Genomic DNA, 19577 nt, shown 5'->3' on the forward strand with positions numbered 1-19577 from the left:
AATGGAAACTTCATAAACCAATTATCTCACATGATTGGGCAGCATAAGGTAACAATAGTGACAGATAGAGATAAAGTGAGAGAATCATGAGGAGATTACACCAATTAATAAAACAAGGACAGACTGAAGCTGGAAACCCACTTACTAAATGAGCTGATCTCTGCCAGATTTGGCTACACACACTCTATGCCAAATCAGGTTGATCCCATCACACAACACCCCACCCTCACCCGACACATACAAGGACCAATAAGCTGCTGAATTGGCACCTCAAGACCAAATCAGCCACCTTTAAAGGATTTAGTATGTTACAGAATGTCCAATTATTTGCCTTCTTCTTCTGATATTTTGCAGCTTTCAAATGGAACTCACTGATCCCAACAGCCAAATAACTATTGCTCTGTGAAGTGTTTTGTTATTGGTACTTTTTATAACTTATTTTTCTATTCAGATCCTCTCATAGCCTCTCATTCAAGCCCACTCGGCTGCTAAGGTAATTTGTCCCTGGCAACCAGACAGTTGCTGAAAGACCAAACCGTAGAGCTGCTGAACAAAACCTGAAATAATTCTAAAAAACTACAAAAAATAAAAAATAAAGGCCAATTGCAAATTGTGTCAGAATACTACTCTCTACATCATAGTAAAAGTTAACTCAAAGGTGAACAACCCCTTTAAGACAGTGGAGCTCAAGAAAAAGGTTTAGAGAAAACTTCAACCCTATTACCACCAGCAATGGCTTCAGGTAACAGACTTCCAGTTGCCCAATAACAGTTTAATTACTCAATGGGCTCCAGGGAGTGGCTGTATACAATGCACCTCCTAGAAAGAGATATTTCACTCCAAAATTGAATATCTGAAGAAACCATGGAATAAAATGTACCAAACCAAAACTGATCATGCAGCCCTAAAACCACCACTGGACTTTCAGCTCACAGGATCCTTCTCACTGAAGAACAGAAAAAGATGGAGACCACCCATGTGATGCTAAGCAAACATCTTTTAACTTGGCCATCATGGTTTCATGTAACCAGCGGAAAAACCATCAACCTTTCCCACAGTTACCTGTAATAGATGGTAACTAAACCAGCATGAAGCTATGTTTACAGCCAAACAATGCACTGATTTATTTTAATGTCCTTTTTTTTCATTTTAGTACATTTTCAACATTGTGTTCAAAATAACATAAAAAAAGAAAACCTGCAAACCCCCAGCCCAAGCAAACCAGATAATATATGCCCTACCTGTATATACACTAATGACTGCTTGTATAAACCTAAGACTGCTATGTTTACTACTGGTTAGGAAAGAAGCATTACTACTGCATTCAAACTATCACAAATTGTAAATTGTGCCAAAAAACTATGAAAAAGAAAAGAAAAAAAAAACAAAAAACAAAAATCACACAGACTTTGAGCTTTACAAGTACAACAAAATAATACAAAGCCATATGTACCAAACAAAACATTTTAAACCAGAACATTCTGATATTTACTGGAACACTATGATGAGTAAAAAGCACTTTTTACAAGTCTGCTGAGTATTAAATCAGTGTGGAAACTGTGTGAAACCTTCCATATAACAGTTTCCTGCTGATCCCAGGGAAATACTGTATTATTTTGCTTCCAAGATTGACGTCTATCAAGAATTGTTTTCAAAGGATATGCTGACCAAAATGTGGGCCTATGCACGTAGTTCCATATTTCCGCAGTGTATTACCCGCTTGTTGTGGTCTGTCCCACATCCTCCATAATGTGGCTGAATTTACTCAATATGCTGCTGTAAATATACTCAAAGTTCTTTCATGTCATTTTGAGGTGAGATAAATCTCTAGAATGAAGAAAGTCTACTTTATTGCATTCAGTTGCAGAACTTGGCTGTTAAATGCCAAAGAGGGGTAATATGCTTTAGGGTCCGCCACCCAAAAATATAACTTGCATACTCCCACCACCTTTACCTTGATTCGACCTCAGGGGACTCTGATGATGCCGCAACAGGGGTTCTAAATAAGTGGGAGCAAGTCTTCCAAGTCAGATGTGTGGGTCTGCATGTAGAACATCACTTACAACAAGCAGACACATCTGCTAATTCTTTTGCAATAGGGAACTTGTACAAGGCCACACTAACATTTCTGAAGTATAATCTCATTCTGAAGGCTTCCTACCATACCAAGTTACCATAGCAGCTTTCATTGCAGTTGGCAGGTTTCTAAGGTTATAACAGCCACTGTTTCTGTTGCTATTATTTTAATAGTAACTTAAAGTCTTTCAGATATTATTAATGTGTTTCTATCCATCTCAGCCTGAAACCTATTTCCTGAAATGCTCAGTTATTAAAACTTTCTGGTAAATGACAGGATTTTTTAACTGTTATTTTTTTCCCTTGGCAACTCCTATCTTGCCATGTTTATAAATTTTGACCTATTATTATCTCTTGCCCGTGACCCTAATACACTGACCCTTTAGACTGCAAGTTCTCAACTTTTTTTCATTACAGTCAACTCCCCAGCCTCACCTACTACTCATATTTTTACATTCAATCCAGAAAACCTACAGTTCTAGCGCAAGCAATGCTTGTCCCACACAAACAGTTTTTTTTTACTATACTGGAGCTGGTGGCAAAACTTAAGCCAACAAAGAGTAAGGTTAAAACCACTACACTATGTAAATTAGAGTTCACAGAAAAGTATACCATTTGATAAACATGGTTATAAAAATCCTACAAATATTAATAGAAAGTGGGTAAATGTTTCTGTGGTGTGCTCTAATCTCCCATTTTGCTAAATCTACTCCGATATCTTTAGGTTATGGACAAGCCTATGGTTATAACAGGCCTTAAGCTGTTCTGATCTGTGCCTCCAAAATGCCCCAAGTCTTTTGAGAAGCTAGCAATTACATCTCAAGCACAACATTGATTTCATCATATTATGAGAAAAGACATTATCCTTAACAAAAATGTCAGTGATGGGTAATAAATGAAGTCTTTTTGAGGACACTATGGAAGCAAACCTTTGATTAGACACTCTGGAACCAGAATTCCTCAATAAGAAAACTGTCCAACACAGGTTGGGATTCTCTGTGTTATTTAGGGAATGGCCCCACAACATGTTCTAACCCATGAGGGTCACTTATGAGCTGGCTGGATAATTGAGATTCATTTGTTCATCAGAAAACTCCAGAAATTAATAAATATCAGTGTTAGGCAACCAGCTTTAGGGTAACGTCCCACAAGAAGATTTATTTTTAAAAAGCGAGTTCCAGCAACAAGTCGCTTGTCTTTTCATAACAAGCGGTTACTAGAGATTTCCACAATTCTATTTCCCACAAATCCAGGTATCATATTCTTCGCCCACAATTAGAAATTATATTTAGTGCAATGGGGAAATCACAGCGACTTCACGCTCAGTGGGCTTTCCTTTCAGCGATTCCAATAGTGCGACCCGTCGCTGGAACTCGCTTTTTAAAAATCACAGCAACTAATCTCTCTGTGGGACATTAGCCTTAAAGGGATAAGGATGATGCAGACAATTTACATACATTATGTTATTATCATTAGCACATTGGTGTATACATTGAACATAAATTGACCTGACTTCAGATTCATCTACATTTCTAATGCCTCTCACCTTTGTGCTATTCATTCTTGTATTGTATGAATTGTAGGGCCAAATGATTGGATCAGCATGATACCACCCAACCCAAGGTGGGCATATTGGGAGAAGATCAGTTTGTTTTGCAACCTTACCAAACAAGTGGAACTTTCAATGTATGGCTTTCGAGTGATGTACATTGTGGAGAGATAGGAACTAAAAACTTTGCTGAAATGAAAAATCAAACTTGTTTTGTTTTTTACAAACATCAATTTCCGCTAGTGGAACATTTCCACTTCTTTTTATTGGAAATAAAAAACTGATGAATGTACTTCTTGTACAGCGCCGTGGAATGTGTTGGCGCTTTATAAATAAATGTTAATAATAATAATATAATTATATTTCTGTTGTTGAAATTTCCTTTGCTTTAGTATAGCAGAGGCAACTTTTACAAAAGTCCCCAAAAAGAGTCCAGAATTAGAAGTGCCCACTGTTGTCGAAGCCTGAACATAACTGCAATGCTGACCAGGAATGCTGCACAGTGTGTTTCTACTTCATTAAAGGGAAACTTTTTATTTATAAATTACACTGTTTACATAGCAAATAATTTACTCTACCATTTACAATTTTATTCTTGCAACCAACAAATGTATTTTTTAGCTGTAATATTGGTGTGTAGGCGCCATTTCAGTGCATTGTGCCCAAGTCTGAGCTTTCAGAAGGAGCCAGTACTACACATTAGAACTGCTTTCTGATAAGCTATTGATTCTCATACTCCCATGTAACTGGAAGAGTCCCAAGCCGAACTTGGATTTCTTACTATTGAGTGCCATTCTGATACCTACTGGGAGCTGCTATCTTGTTACCTTCCCCATGTCTCATTCATAACAGAGATCCAATGTACTGCCTATCAAAATGAACCTAACTGGGGCATCAGCGGAGACACCCTGGTTATTTCATGCTGCACCTATGGATGGTGTTCCTATCCCCATTAGGTTTTGCATTTCCCGCATCCCCTTTTTAAAACAGCATCGGTTGGGGCCATGTTCTGCCACCTTTTATGGTCCAACATTAACCACAGGAACCAGTAACTGCAGAAAACAGACACAGAAAAGAGGCTCAAAACTTTTCCGTAGGGTAACAAAACAGAAACAGAAAAAAAAGCCTACGCCCAGCACATATATTGCCTGTATTAAGCCCACTGAAATATATACATTTTTTGCATTTTGGGTTGCCTTTAACATATTTGTGTGGCAATTGTTTGTGTGGTCTTGTTAGAGGGAACATAGGAGGGAACCTGGCTAGCACCATTACATTTCATGGTTTTTGTAATGTGCATTTTAATCAATTAAAGTTTCAATTTATTTAAATAAAAATGTCTTGGATGAAACATTAAGAAACGAACAGCAGCTTTCTGGTTCTATTACCTTTTTCACAGTTTTCTCCTGTAAAGCCCTCTGCACATGTACAGCTGTAAAATGCACCTTCATTATTACAGATTCCTCTATTCAGGCATGGAGAGGAAAAGCAAGGCTGTATCTCTGGGGGGAACAGAACAAACATTTAAAAAGTTAAAGGGTTTAAAAAATCCAATAAGCTTGTATATCAGCTCATTTGTGCTGCACATGTTTAGAATAGCAACTATCTTTAAAAGGAAATTAAAGGCTGTTAAAATATGGGGGAAGTGCTCCCTTGAGCAACTTAAATGTCTAACCTGTCTCGCAGTGCAAGCCAGTATATCTCTCTGCACATAAACAGGCAAAGCTGATTGCCAGGTCCTCACAGGTCCCTCCGTTCAGACAAGGGGATGAAAAACATGGCTTGATCTCTGATGGGTAAGAAAAAGAAAGAAATACAATAAAACTGGAAGGATGACATAGCAAATGAATCATATCAAAACATGTTACATTCTCAAAAATAAAATACTTTGTATGTGTGTGTATGAATAGAATGTATGTGGCCAATTTGCACTAACAGTTTGCCCAAGGTAGAACATTTCCTATATGTTCCCATGGTAAGTGTTGACAAGCAATTAGGGGTGCCAAACCGCCATCAGTAATCATGGGCCCCCATCCTCCTAAACAGGGTCCACCATACATGAGACCCAGTTGTTGACCCACTGGTTCCCTACCGACAAGTAAAACAGGGCCTTACTAAGAAAAAAATGCCACAGTTACACCCAACCCTTTTCCATCTTGGTGCCCTCCTCCAATGGGTCCGTGACTGCTGTAACCTTTGCATCCCCCACATGGCAGTCCAAAGGGGACAGCAACGGCTGAAACAACATGTTTTGCTATAGTGCTAAAATGTACAAGACATCTTTCTGCATGCACATCTGCATTTGATTGTAAACTACTACACTGTTTTCCTCTTGATGGATGTTATAGCAACAGCAAATAGACATTAGGCAGTAAAGTTGAATATGATTACATTCAATGGACATTTCCTTCACATTTCACTTTCTAATACTGATCGCTACTGAGATCTGACACATAGTTTCCCTTAAAGAAAATATATTGCCCAGGAAACAGGCTGATTTAAAAACCTTCTACAAAAGGCTACTTGTCAAAGTATTAGGCTTAATTATATTTAAACTGTTACTCAGAATTGATACTGAAGGGACTCACAAGAATGCTGTGACTCAATGACATGACTATTTCATGCCAACAATGTGCCCAAGATGCCACTTGTTAGAAGCTACTTGTCTGACTCCTAGCATGTCATTCTGAGGTGCCTGTTTGAGTCTGAGTTTGAGTCATTCTGTCTGCTGATATTAGCATAATCTAGATTAGTGCTATCCAACCCTTTTCATATAGTGGGATTAATATCATAAACTAAAAAGCTTGTGGGCCAGAAACTAGTAAAATAATGATGCCCACAGTCTTTAACTGAACAGCCCTGTTCTATATTTATTTTAACTATTCTACATCACCAGGCACCTGGACATTTTACATTACCCCATTCTCTGGCTGAAATTGCTGTGCTCTTGTCAGCCACATAATGCATAAGGGATTAGGCCTAAGAGATTTCAGCCTACTAGCAGCAGCATCAGCAATGACAGGCAGGCCCGGATTTGTGGAGAGGCCACAAAGGCCCGGGCCTAGGGCGGCAGAAGTTTAGGGGCGGCATGCCACCCCGCCGCAAAAAAAAAAATTAAATTTGGCTCCCATACAGAGCAGTCGGGACCTCTCCCCACTGCTCCGTATGGGAGTTTAAAGGAGCGCATGCACACTGGTGGGGTCGTTTCGCGCATTGGCACTGGGGGGCGCGCTTTCGCGCATGCGCACGGGTGGGGAGGGGGCGACCGACAGGGGTGGCCTCGGGGCGCCCAAAACAGAAATCCGGCCCTGATGACAGGGGGTGTTTTACATTCAGATGTGCAGCTGTCAGTGGGCATAGGGTGTTTGAATCCACAACTAAAAAAAAAACACCTGTATGCCAAGGGCCTAATGCCCACTGGACACAGAGTAAAAGGCTAGTAGAAATCAATGGCTCACCTGTCTCACAGTGCATCCCTGTGAATCCCTGTGCACACTGACAGCTGTAAGCAAAACCGACATCTCTGCATGTTGCTCCATTCAGGCAAGGAGAAGAAAAGCATGGGTGCAGCTCTGCAAACACAAGAGAAAAAAGAAGTCGAAAAAAAAGGTGATTATATTTTACGTAAAAAGACTGCAAAAGACCTGTTCAGTGTAGTCGCAATGACATGTAAGGAGGAAGAAATAGAAAATTGGGAAAAATACAAAACATGATTACAAGAGACCCTGAGCAAGGAATTATATGTTAGCTTTCCTTATTCTTACTATTTTTGACTGTAAAAGCTAACCACTGGTTGGCTGATGTGGGTTAAAGGCCTGGGAAACCTTGATTGTGTTTCAGCCCTTTTGAGCAGACCATCAGTGTAAATTTGACCATCATAATTTTGGACAATACCCTCTATCACCTAGCTTTTGCACTAGACAATGCACTTTGCTGCCAATTAATGGTAGTTAGGAGAGACTATCCTCAGAGAAATCCTCTCACCTGTCTCACATCGTGCACCAGTGAACCCCCATGCACACACACAGCTGTAAGTAATGCCAAAGTCCTTGCACAATGCCCCATTAAGGCAAGGGGATGAATAGCAGGGTCTTAACTCTGAAAATAAAGAGAAAATTAGATAGGTAAACAAAAAGTAGAAGACTACAAGTGTGGCTAGCACATATGCAGGGCTGCAGCAGGTGGCTTTTTTATTTTAAAGGAGAAGCAAAGTTTAACAAAGAAGTAGTGTAGAAATGCTGCACAACATGTTTTTTGATTCTGTACCAGCCCAAGGCAACCTCAGCCCTTTAGCAGGGAAGATCTGTGCCCCCAAAGGTGCCCCAGGAGCTCCCCATGTTCTGGTGATTCCCAGCACATGCTATGGCCATCTGTCAGTTACCTGAGCTTAGGGCCCACTCACAATCTACTGTACATATAGAGAACATAAATGTCACAATACAAGGCTGATTAGTTAGCAATGTACATTCTCTTCACATGGCAGCTCAGAATCCGGAGCGATTTGCACCAGAATTAAATAGTCATCCCTGTATTATAGGCATCAATGCCAGAGAACCCTCATTTTCTGCTTGATAATTTCCAATGAGCCCAAGCTTAGCTTCTCAACAGCTGTCCAGAGCTCACTGGGCAAGTGCAAGTGTTACTGACACTTTTAGTAAAATCCAAAATGGTGACCCCCCCCCCCATGCACAACTTTTAGTCTTTAAGCTGGTAAATAAGCTTAATATATAAAATGTTATTTATATCTTATTGATTTTTAAGGTTTATTTCTCCTTTAAGATAACATGCTGATAAAAAATGTCTTTTATCAGAGGTAAATTACTAAGCTAATAAACATGGAACCCTACATGATGCACAGCCTCACCTAATTGTGCACACAATCCTTTTTATTTAATGTTATCATACGGGACTCCTTGATTTGCAAGCTCAATGCCATTCACATTAGCTAAGCAAGAAGATGATCTGGCTCCTATCAGCTAACTCACCATTAGGATATACATCTATCTGCTATGTTATTCCATCCAACTTCTAAACAGCGGCAAAGATGTTCCACAGAACAACTAGAGAGCTTGACTTTATTTACCTCACCTGTCTCACAGTGGATTCCAGTGTAACCTTCTGTGCAGATACAGCTATAACCTTCACTCATGTCCTCACATGTCCCCATGTTCATACAGGGATTAGAAAAACAAGGTCTGATCTCTGGAAATAAGGAAAGAGCCATCCATTTGGTTAAGCAGAACAACACATTTTCGGACATCATGGATATGTTGTGTTCCTTGTACATTAAACAACAAATGACCTCCAAGAGTTTCTAAATCATGCTCTCCAACATCCTTGGCTAGTAGGTAGGGGTCTGGGGGGACATAGCAAACATAATGCATGATTACATATTACCAAGGACTACATATTACCTATATAGCATTATGTCAGTATCTGTCTAGAAACCATATATACATCAACAAGTAATTTCAAGCTTAGATATGGCACATCTGCCTAGGAGCACAGTTACATTTCCCACCTTCTTTCCAACCTCAGTCTATCCAGGTACTCTTACATGCTAAAAGCACCTCACCTGTCTCGCAATGCTTTCCGGTGAATCGGCGTGCACACTGACAGCTGTAAGTCTCGCCATTCTCTCTGCACACACCTCTGTTTAAACATGGAGCTGAAGAACATGGCCTGATCTCTAGGAATTGTAGAAAGTAAAAATTATTATGTATACAGGGTAAGTATTCATTCCCAAACTGTAGTGTCCAATACACAGAACATGTAACATAAGGCAGGCAGGTTTTTTGTTTTAGGATCAAGGACGGGGATCCCCAATATTTTTTACATGTGAGCCACACCCAGATGTAAAAAGTGTTGGTGAGTCACACAAGTATGAAAAAAGTTCTTTGGGGATGCCTAATAAGTGCTGTGATTGGCTATTCGGTAGCCCCACGTGGATTGCTGGCCTGCAGGAGGCTGTTTAGAATATAACTGTACTTCTATGCTTGCAAAACTTGTCTCCAAGTCAGAGGTTTAAAAATGGGCATCTACTTTGAGGCCACTGGGAGCAACATTAAATGGGTGGTGAACAACATGCTAATCATGAGCCACTGGTTAGGGATCACTAATCAAGGTAATATCATATGAAATAGATAGAATTTCAACCACACATTACTTTACATCCTGAGAATGCAGCGGATACTACATGCACATATCTCAGTTAATATAGTGCCACAACGGAGTTACTGAATTGAGGCCCATATTTCTGGAGCCAAGGGTTTTTGCTTGTGCACAACACGCACTAAAGCACAGCATGCAGGCACTTGTGATTTATGTGACTTCTTTTAGTTGGACCAGTGCTGTAAGTGGAATTCCTCAGGGTTATGCCCTTGAGCCTTTTCATTTAAATGAATTCATTAATTAATGACTCTGAATTTGGCACTGAGACTTGCATCTCACTGCTTGCCAATTATACATATTTATACAAGGTAATAAGATCTGTGCATGATGTTACTACCCTACAGAAACATTTAGATGAACATGGAAGGTTAGGCTAGGCATGAAGGTTTAACAGGCCCGGATTTGTTGAAAGAAAGGCCCCAAAGGCCCAGGCCAGCAGGACTGAGAGGGCGACATGCTGCCTGTGATGCATCTGCACTGGGTCTACAGAAGATATAAACAGCTATTTGACTCTCCGCCCATCCAGTCCCCACTACTGCTGATTAACATTGCTAGTGATGCAATTCAGGGACAGGAGGTAGGGTGGGTGGGGAGGATTTTAAAGCTGTATGTTGTATGTAGAAGGCGGAGGTGGCAGCAGGGGGCTAACAGGCACTCCGGCCCTGAGGTTTAAATCAATGAACAGTAAGTTTTATAGTTCATTACAGTAAAATGGAATATATTGCAACAGACAATTTTATGGCAAAAAGCAGAATTGTAACCAAAATCAAAAAAGAGTGGGGGAGTAAAGCATCCCGGCAAGCCAGGTAAATGTTTGTCACATTGACAAATATTCAGTATCTTTCAACAAAATTAAAGGGCACCATGTACTAAGTGAACTCTACCTTTTTTGAGTGACAGAACGAACAGCCAGTCAGATTTCATCCATTGAATTTTATTTGTTTAAATTTAAAACGCTGTCATTCTCACACTATTTATGCACCTTGCCCAAACTTTGCAGTTTGTCACTGGGTGACTTCAACTCACCAACCACGGCAATAACGGCAATGTTCTTTAACTATTAATCCTAGGTTCCATAAACTTTGCAGGGTTAGTCACTGGGTAACTGCAGTTTCAGGTTAGAAAAAAAAAAGCAGAGCCACCAACCGCCAATCAGATGTCACTCGTTGACTTTCAGTGGGAAAATTTAAATTGCTGCCATTCAGACACTATTAAAACCGGGGTCCCCAAACTTTGCACAGTGGTTTTTACAATAAAACTGTGGTCCAAGGTTAGGAAAAACTAGGTAGAGAGAACAACAACAGATTTCATTTAGTGAAAACAAACATAAAGTTTGTTGTCAAACTTCCCTTTCTAGTTTAGAGATAGTCATTCAGTGTATCCCAACAGCCACATTCTTTTCCCATAATGCAGCGTATACATCAGAGATTTCCAACGCTGTTGCAGTCACAAGGACTCAGTTGTGGCTGAGGCATAAATATTAGAACTATGGCAATTTGCCATAAATCGGACGCAATTGCGCTGTATATTTTTTGATGTCAATTCCAGTGTTTGGTGTGCGAGTTTAGGAGCAAGTCTCCTGCGCCGATTGATGCAAGGTGTTAAGGAAACCTCCTCTTTGTCTATAGGCGCAGAAGTGCTAAATTCAAAACATTTCAAAGTACCTTTATTGAATTGAGTTTTTACGCCAATTGACAATGGGTAAATTTAAACAAATGCAACTGCGCTTCTGGACATAAATGAGGCCTGACCATGAACATTTCCCTTTTTTATTTGTCTAAGAAAGACATTAAGAGAGGGATGCATATTTACAACCCTGTTGTCTTCCTTTTCTTTAATAAAAGGTTCTATGAAGGTTCTACCATGCCTACAGAACCTATGTTCTGTACCTCTGGAAAATTCTCCTTTCTTTATTCCAGCTGTAGTCATGTGGGGCATTAAGCCCTGGGAGAGAAATTAAGTGATGCAATGCTCCCCGTATCAGTCATTAACTGGCTATGGTGCATGTGACTTGCTCACCTGTTTCACAATACATTCCAGTGAATCCCTGAACACACACACAGATGTATCCAGCACCCACATCCTTGCAGACTCCGTTATTCATACAGGGAGACGAAAAGCATGCGCTGGGTTCTGGCAAATAATAATAATGTGATCAAAATGTAAAAGAACTGAAAAGCAGAAATTATAAGGAGATACTGGATAAAAGGAATATGAGTTTGAGATAGACATAGGGTTTCCACCTTACCCAGGAACACTAGCAAATCCTTAGATACAGTGGGTTCTGTGCAGCAGTGCAGTACACACTAAAATTAAGTGCAAAATGGGGTTTCATTGCTTGATGTGCCTGGTCTTAACAGGATAAACACACAGATAGGATCTTGTACACTAATGACTTTTCCATGTTATCCTCCAACAGTTGCTCAACATCACCCAGAAGTGAATTTCTGAAGATTTTTGGCCACACCCCAATTCATCCTAACCATGCCCATTAAACCCCAAATCCACCCAGTTATGATCCTGCCCCACTTTGAAGTGAAAAAGCCAGGAGGGTTGGCATGTGTCAATTCTGTAAATACTGCTGTGTGGACTGGTCTGCTGTCAGCGCATCTATGACCTGTGACTTTAAATTATATTTAGCTGAAGTTTATTTATTAGAACTGCACGTTACCTGTGGCATTGTAAATGCGTGGTATGAAGTAATCCTCACAGTGCCTTTATTAAATAATACTTCATTGAGGAGACTATATTTCCCTGACAAAATGACTGTCACTAACAGAGAGAGAATATTTGAATCATTGTACTTTTAAGTAAATGTAAATACTTGTCACTAATTAGCAGGTTCTTTGCATAATGTGCTTTATTGGTTGTGGTAACTATAACTTGTATGGCTGTGATTAGAGTTGCCACCTTTTCTGGAAAAAAGTTACAGGCTTTCCTATGTTTTTAATATTCTTCCCTATTAATAACATTGGCATCAAGCATCATTTTTAACAGCCAGACTAATAAAATAGCAGCCAAGTGGCAACCCTAGCTATGATTCCTGTAATAATGGATTAGGAATGTGTATTAATCACTGTCTGTTATAATGCAAGTGGGCTGGTGTCATTCAGGATTTTGTATTTTTTGGTCAATTGTAGTACACATAAATGTGCGGAAAAGATAAGTTGGTGACATTTATAGTCTAAATGCCAAGTTTTACATTGGGCTCCAGCCAAGTGCACTTCAGGTCAATAAAAGTATTTCCACAGTCTTCTTAGGGCTCTGGCACACGAGGAAGTTTAGTCGCCCGCGACAAATCTCCCTTTTTGCGGGCGACTAAACTCCCCGATATGACATCCCACCGGCGAAAATGTAAATCGCCGGTGGGATGGCATACGCAGCGGCACGATTTGCGGAAATCGCCCAAGTTGGGAAGTCATATCGGGGAGATTAGTCGCCCGCAACAAGGGAGTTTTGTCGCGGGTGACTAATCTTCCCCTGTACCAGAGCCCTTATAGACAGGGTGCAGAGGAACAAGGCCATGTCCCTGCTGGTGTAAAATGCTGATTCACTTACATCACTGTGAACTGAACATCATTTTGCATTTTCCAACAAAAACTGGCGCATGTGTGCACTGTCAGTCTATGCCTGTCAGTGCACACTGATGTTGGTGGGGAACAACAGAGGATTTCTCTAGCCATGTATTTACGGCAGCAGAAAAAAATAGTGTGACACAGTCATGGGGATGCAGCGGCAAAGGATATTTTTAAACAAACACATACATAAGGGTGCGGCAGTACTCATTGCTCTCAATGTATTTAGGATGCCTTAAGCCTTTATTACATTTGCTAATATTAGAATTGCACTAATATTAGAAATTTCCTGTGTTCCTAGCAGGGGAAATACGTCCATAAGTCAGGAGTGAATTACAGTCTTTATTACGTATCCAGAGAAGGCTATTTTCACCTTTTTCACAGTGTGTTCCAGTAAATCCCAAAGCGCACTGACAGCGAAACCCAGCATCAATATTCTCGCAGGACCCACCATTCAAACAAGGAGAGGAAGAGCATGGCAAGAGTTCTGTGAAAGCCAGAGAATGAACATGGAGACATGGAAAAAAGAAATTTTGATACTGGAAAATGGAAAGGCAAAAAGACCTATTTGTGTAGCATACTGTACAGGAATCTGAGTACTTCTCCTATATTTTAAGATACCTGTGTATGTAATTGTTTTTTTATTATATTCTTGGAAGGGATATTTCCCAACATACAGGCCACAGTTGTCTGGGTGTCTCCATTAACATTTGTATATTTCCCCATTTCCCAGATTCAGTGATATCTGGTTGCGTTTGCAGTGACCCAAAGCTATTCTTTTACTGTCCCCATGTCCTTTTCTGAGTCTGCCCAAGTTTGCTATGCTTCTGTCATCTCACCTGTATCACAGTTGTCACCTGTGTATCCTCGCTGACACACGCATACTGCAATTCCATTATGATCCTCGCACTCCCCACCATTATGACAGGTCATATATGTGCAGGGCGATACCTCTAGGATAAACAGGACATGCAGGGACTAGACTGCCATAAACCCTTTTAACATCAGAGACATACAGAATAAAGCTAAAAAGCATTCCTCAGATGTATCGATACTTTTATAACATGACCAAGCATTACCTGTCTCACATAAGGTTCCTGTAAAATCTGAGGTACACAGACAGGTGAAGCTTCCAGGCTCATCCACACAGGTTCCGTCATTCTGACAGGGCTGGGAGTAGCATTTCCCCATGTCTAAAATATATTGAAGATTGTAAAGAACTTATCTTACCTCTAAGGTAGCTCTCAATAAACATAGCTTATCACTGATAATCACTGATAGTCATTCTAAAGGTGGCCATACACGGACCGATTTTTTACTTACAAACGACCGATTCCCGAACGATCCGATGCTATCGTTAAGTTATCGTATAGTTGGTGGTGTACGAACGATCGTCGGCCCACTAAACGAGGCGACATTATCGTCCCCAAAATCGATCGGCCAGGTTTAAAAATTTTGGTCGTTTAACGATAAAATCTGCCAGTTGGTGTGAGTGTCAGACATTTGTCTTTCAACGATTGTTCTCTGCGCATGTCACGATTGCCAGCAGCAGAAGTCAACGACATCGATCGTACGTAGATGTACGATCGTAGGTATTTTACGATAATGATGCGACAAAATCTTTCCCGAATTATCGTTGCCCGTGGATGGCATATCGTATGGGAACTCGATCGCCATACGATCGTTTGTCGATATAATCGTTCATCGCACAACGAGTGAAATCGCCTCGTGTATGGCCACCTTTACACCTGTCAGTTTCAGCTAACACCTAACTGAACAAGTTCAATGGAACCATTGTTATTGGATGTCTGTGACTCTACTACCATCAAGAGTTTAAATACCGGGGAATTCCCTACCAGTCATTTGAACTGAAGAAGCCACTTGGATGAGTGGTGAAACGTTTTCAAGAAAAACTCAGAAAAGTCCAGTTGTTTTAGACTTAATTCTACTAGATACTGTATATCATGACCTGGATGAATGAGAATCTTCATAGAGATAGTCATTCTTCATTAGTATGTGTTCTCATAACATTAATTCCTACTGCAACAACCCAACCATGCTGTTTATTAGCAGGGACACTCCTGCCCAAGGAAAGTTGAGAAACCTGCCTCAGGTGGCAGTGCAACGCATGTTACCAGGGGTGGTAAAAAGCTGCCCCCGGTAACTTCAAGAGGTGAATGATGATGATAATTCCCCTTTAAAAAGAGGAGAAAATGGAACATTTGAAGAAGAGGTTCTATTACAGGCAAGTGAAGTCCAGTCATTATCTAAGCTACTATATGCTACCTCATTATCCTGCCACACATTTAAAAGAAATCAGATATTTGCTAACAAGGGAAACATGGAATTGAAGCAAGTTGTAAAGATCTGGGTATTGTCTGGCTTAAAGCAAAACATTTGTGTGCAGAGCAGAAAAAAAAAACATACTAGTGAATGTGCAACAGATCCATCTCATTACCAATGTGGCAGTGCTTTCCAGTGAAGCCGCTAAGGCAAGAACAAGTGTATGAGGGATTCCCAGTCACACAGTCATCGATGCAGCGACCCCCATTCTGGCAGGGACGTAGAGTCCAGCACACAGAAGCTGCAGGAAATGAAGAAGTACTAAAAACCAAATTTTAACAAGGTCTTCATAATCAGAACTTTCCATTCCCTGTATTCATTTCTGTAAAGCTTCCACATTAATAATATGTTTTCTTTTTTGAATTGGTGCCCAACCTTTACTCAGTATACCCGGTGAATGAAAGAATTTAAAAGCAGTAAAACGAAACATTCTGACTCTGCACCTAGAGCCCATTGTCAGTTATCTAGCAGAAAACCAAACTGTTCAGTTAATGGAGAAACCAATAAACAACCCACTGTCTATATCAAAGTACAAACAGGTATATCTGCAGAACGTCAGGGCTGGTATAATAAATCACTCTCTTACTTGCATTCCTGCATTCCCCAACCTGCACATGGTTGTTGTCTATACGGAACACCCAGCGTCCAGGAACCCCTACATTGGTCGTGTTTGCAATTCTTGCAATGTCATCAGTGCGAGAGCCAGGGATATTAAAGTACCTCCAGCCATCCCCTGCATTAAAGCCTGCCTAAGAAACAAAGGGGAGAGATCGGTAAAAACCAAGAACCAACTATTCATTATACTCTGTAAAGGATGTTATACTTGTGTAAACACTGCACTATATTTTAGAATTCAAGGAAAACTATGCCTTATTTATAAATGTGGTTTCTTTCCATTGTAAGCTTATATAAATGTTACTCTGCTTATTCTACACAGCATATGATAGTCTGTCATGGCAATATTAAAGAAACAGCAACACAAAAAAGTGAAAATATTTTAAAGTAATTAGCCATTTAAGCTAGCAAAAACGCAGAAAAGACACGGGTTACATAGCAGAGAACAGATAAACTCTGTAGAATATAATATGAATCTACACAGTTTATCTGTGTTCTGCTCTGTAATCGGAGTCTTTTCTCAGTTTGAATAGCAACCCCCTTGGCTACACAGCAGTTTTGTTTATATAAACTATAGTAGGGATTTGAAGCAAACACACAACTTTTACCAGAGCAGGGCAATAGAAAATAATATATTATTAACTGCTATACTCTTTGGTTTGGCCTAATTTTTTTGGTGACACTGTTCCTTTAACTATCCTTAATATATTAGGCAAACAATGGCTAAATTACCGTTATAAATGGTGTACTGTTTGCGACATAACTGAACAAAAATGTTTTAAGTAAGCAACCCTATGGAGTACTGTTGCCTTACTAAACATTACAACCCAAAAGTTTCATCATTTTCAGAATCCAAACCTGCTTATTATGATGACCTTTTCCATCTACCTCACTTGTGTCCATAAATAGCAGTATCTATTAAGTTATCTTTTTATTGAAAAAGTTATCTTTTTTACTGAAAGAAGAGTAAAAAAAGGAGTAAAGGTACACAGAGCTATACCTGTGCAGCGATGCCCCCTCTACCAGAACTGTCTCCACCACTGCTGGCATGCCGGCCTGTTGTCCATTCAATTGTTTCATAATTAAAAATGGTGAAGGAGCGAAGGCCATCTGTGATCAGCACAATCTGAAAGGTGTTAACCTGAAATGCACAGGAAGCAAAACATCCAGTTTATACAGGTAGCTCATCACACACAACTACAATAGCAGATTCTGGCAAATAATTGCTGTGACTGATAATGTGGTTGGTGTCTTTTCCAGCAATCAACGTGTTTGCCCATTCTTTAGGCACACCTGGGCTGGGCCTATTGAAGCAATGCAGTTTATATGGTGCAACTTACAGCAGGTAAACTTGCTGGCCCACAACTTTAGTGCACCCTTTTATGTTCTAATCTGCCAGTACAGGTGGTATCCTCTGGCAAACTTGCCTATACGGGCCATGCACATTCCCAACAGGGTGCAAACCCCCCACCTGAATGTAAATGAACTCCATTTTGTCCTGAGAATCGGGTGTTGAAATGCAGGTGACCTTCAATAATGGGGTAATTCACAAAAATATGAGACTATAGCCTCAAATAAGCAATTAGCCATTAAGAAACAGTTGGACCAACGGCCTGCATTGTGAAAGCAAATGCTTAGCTCATCATCACGGTGTGACCTGAAACAAGTGATTCCTGCTGAAGGTGGATGGAATCCTTTGGAGTGCAAACCAAGACTCTTAGCCATAGAAGAGCGGCAACTGTGGTGCAAGTAGCTAAATTAGATCAGATCAAACCACAAAATCAAGTCACTTATCTGGCTTCAATAAATATCACTGCATGGAAGTGCCAATATATAAGGGCTCTGGTACACGGGGAGATTAGTCGCCCGCGGCAAAACTCCCTGCTCGCGGGCGACTAATCTCCCCGAGTTGCCTTCCCTCTGCCATCCCACCGGCGAACATGTAAGTCGCCGGCGGGATGGCAGACGCGGCGGCGCGATTTCGCGCAAATCGCCGAAAAAGACTCGCGAGGCTTTTTCGGCGATTTCCCGAAATCGCCCCGCCACGTCTGCCATCCCACCGGCGACTTACATGTTCGCCGGTGGGATGGCAGAGGGAAGGCAACTCGGGGAGATTAGTCGCCCGCGAGCAGGGAGTTTTGCCGCGGGCGACTAATCTCCCCGTGTACCAGAGCCCTAAAGCTGAGCATATGCACCCAAGTATACTACAAACTATGGGTCCAAATGAAATGAGACCACACTTGTCTGATCAAGTCTTAAAACTCATAACTAGTTTCTAATTCATTTGTACACTAGTCGTCACTAGTCAGTAGTGTTAACCTGGTTAGGCAGGAGAGAGGGTGCCAGGTAGCATGGGATGTACCTTCCATTTGGTATAGTATGTTTTGTTTTTTGAATTTTGTATTTAAATTCTGAGCCAATAAATGGTTGTGTTTCTCACTGAATAATGTGTTAAATTATTGTATGGTATTTTCAGGACCTTTCAGTGAGATACATCTGAGGTTTTCTTTCTCAATCTTACTAATTGTTATTGAGTCAGTAGTGTTAACCTGGTTATTACCAGTTTATCCTTACAAATTATACAATTCTAGACCACGACCCCTCCCGCTAGAATGAATTTACTTCTGCATTTCTCAATAAATTTCATGTATTACATATGACAGCCCACTATACTTCTTAATACATATTTTATAGGCTATGTAAATAAGGGTTACCGTGATGTCTCCATTACTAGTGTAAATGATATCATGATACCTGCACAGTTAATCCAATTCACATTCATGGTGGTATAATATTTAGAAGCATTTAGCAACATTAGGGCTTAACAATGGTTTAAGACACAGCAAGGGCACCCTATGCTGAGGCCATGTTTGCTAACAGTCTGGCTTAGACATTTCCCAGGGCTATGCTTTACATTCTTTATACTAAGCAGTCACAAGGAAGGCGCACTCACAGGTGAAGTAGAATCACCACCATAGAAAGTGACACGGTGCCAAGTGGCAATGAAGACCCAAGTAGAGTGAAAGTCTGGCAGTTCTGGGAAGTATGTGCGTACATCCCTAGTGGCACGATCCACAATCACAAGATCCTCTGTCTCGCGGTAGAACACATTGCCACCCCTACGGTTATCCACATCTGCCCAAAATGCAGCCACCACACGGCGGTCACCAGAGATAGGAAATGCCACAGGAGTAAACTGGGACACCTCCCGGAGGAAGGACACCACCCCATTGTTATTCACCTGTAGA

General features: G+C 40.6%; 1 protein-coding gene across 7 annotated transcripts in view; it reads right to left on the bottom strand.

Annotated features, from left to right (window-relative positions):
* Positions 1-19577, bottom strand: part of sned1 (sushi, nidogen and EGF-like domains 1) — a 64418-nt gene that overhangs the window by 25032 nt on the left and 19809 nt on the right. For 4 of the 7 annotated variants that reach the window (XM_012970833.3, XM_012970831.3, XM_012970829.3 and 1 more), the window contains exons 2-15: positions 19283-19570; positions 17330-17470; positions 16301-16463; positions 15830-15955; positions 14451-14564; positions 14211-14324; positions 13745-13858; positions 11816-11929; positions 9201-9314; positions 8714-8827; positions 7610-7723; positions 7084-7197; positions 5301-5414; positions 5014-5127 (exon numbers count right to left, since the gene is read on the bottom strand). In XM_012970833.3, the coding sequence (XP_012826287.1) occupies positions 5014-5127; positions 5301-5414; positions 7084-7197; positions 7610-7723; positions 8714-8827; positions 9201-9314; positions 11816-11929; positions 13745-13858; positions 14211-14324; positions 14451-14564; positions 15830-15955; positions 16301-16463; positions 17330-17470; positions 19283-19570 (1858 nt within the window). Of the gene's footprint in view, positions 1-5013; positions 5128-5300; positions 5415-7083; positions 7198-7609; positions 7724-8713; positions 8828-9200; positions 9315-11815; positions 11930-13744; positions 13859-14210; positions 14325-14450; positions 14565-15798; positions 15956-16300; positions 16464-17329; positions 17471-19282; positions 19571-19577 lie in introns of those variants that run through there. The other 3 variants (XM_031902549.1, XM_012970836.1, XM_012970835.2) reach the window with 3 other exon arrangements.

Source organism: Xenopus tropicalis, chromosome 5 (genome assembly GCF_000004195.4).
Source record: "Xenopus tropicalis strain Nigerian chromosome 5, UCB_Xtro_10.0, whole genome shotgun sequence".
NCBI lineage: Eukaryota > Metazoa > Chordata > Amphibia > Anura > Pipidae > Xenopus > Xenopus tropicalis.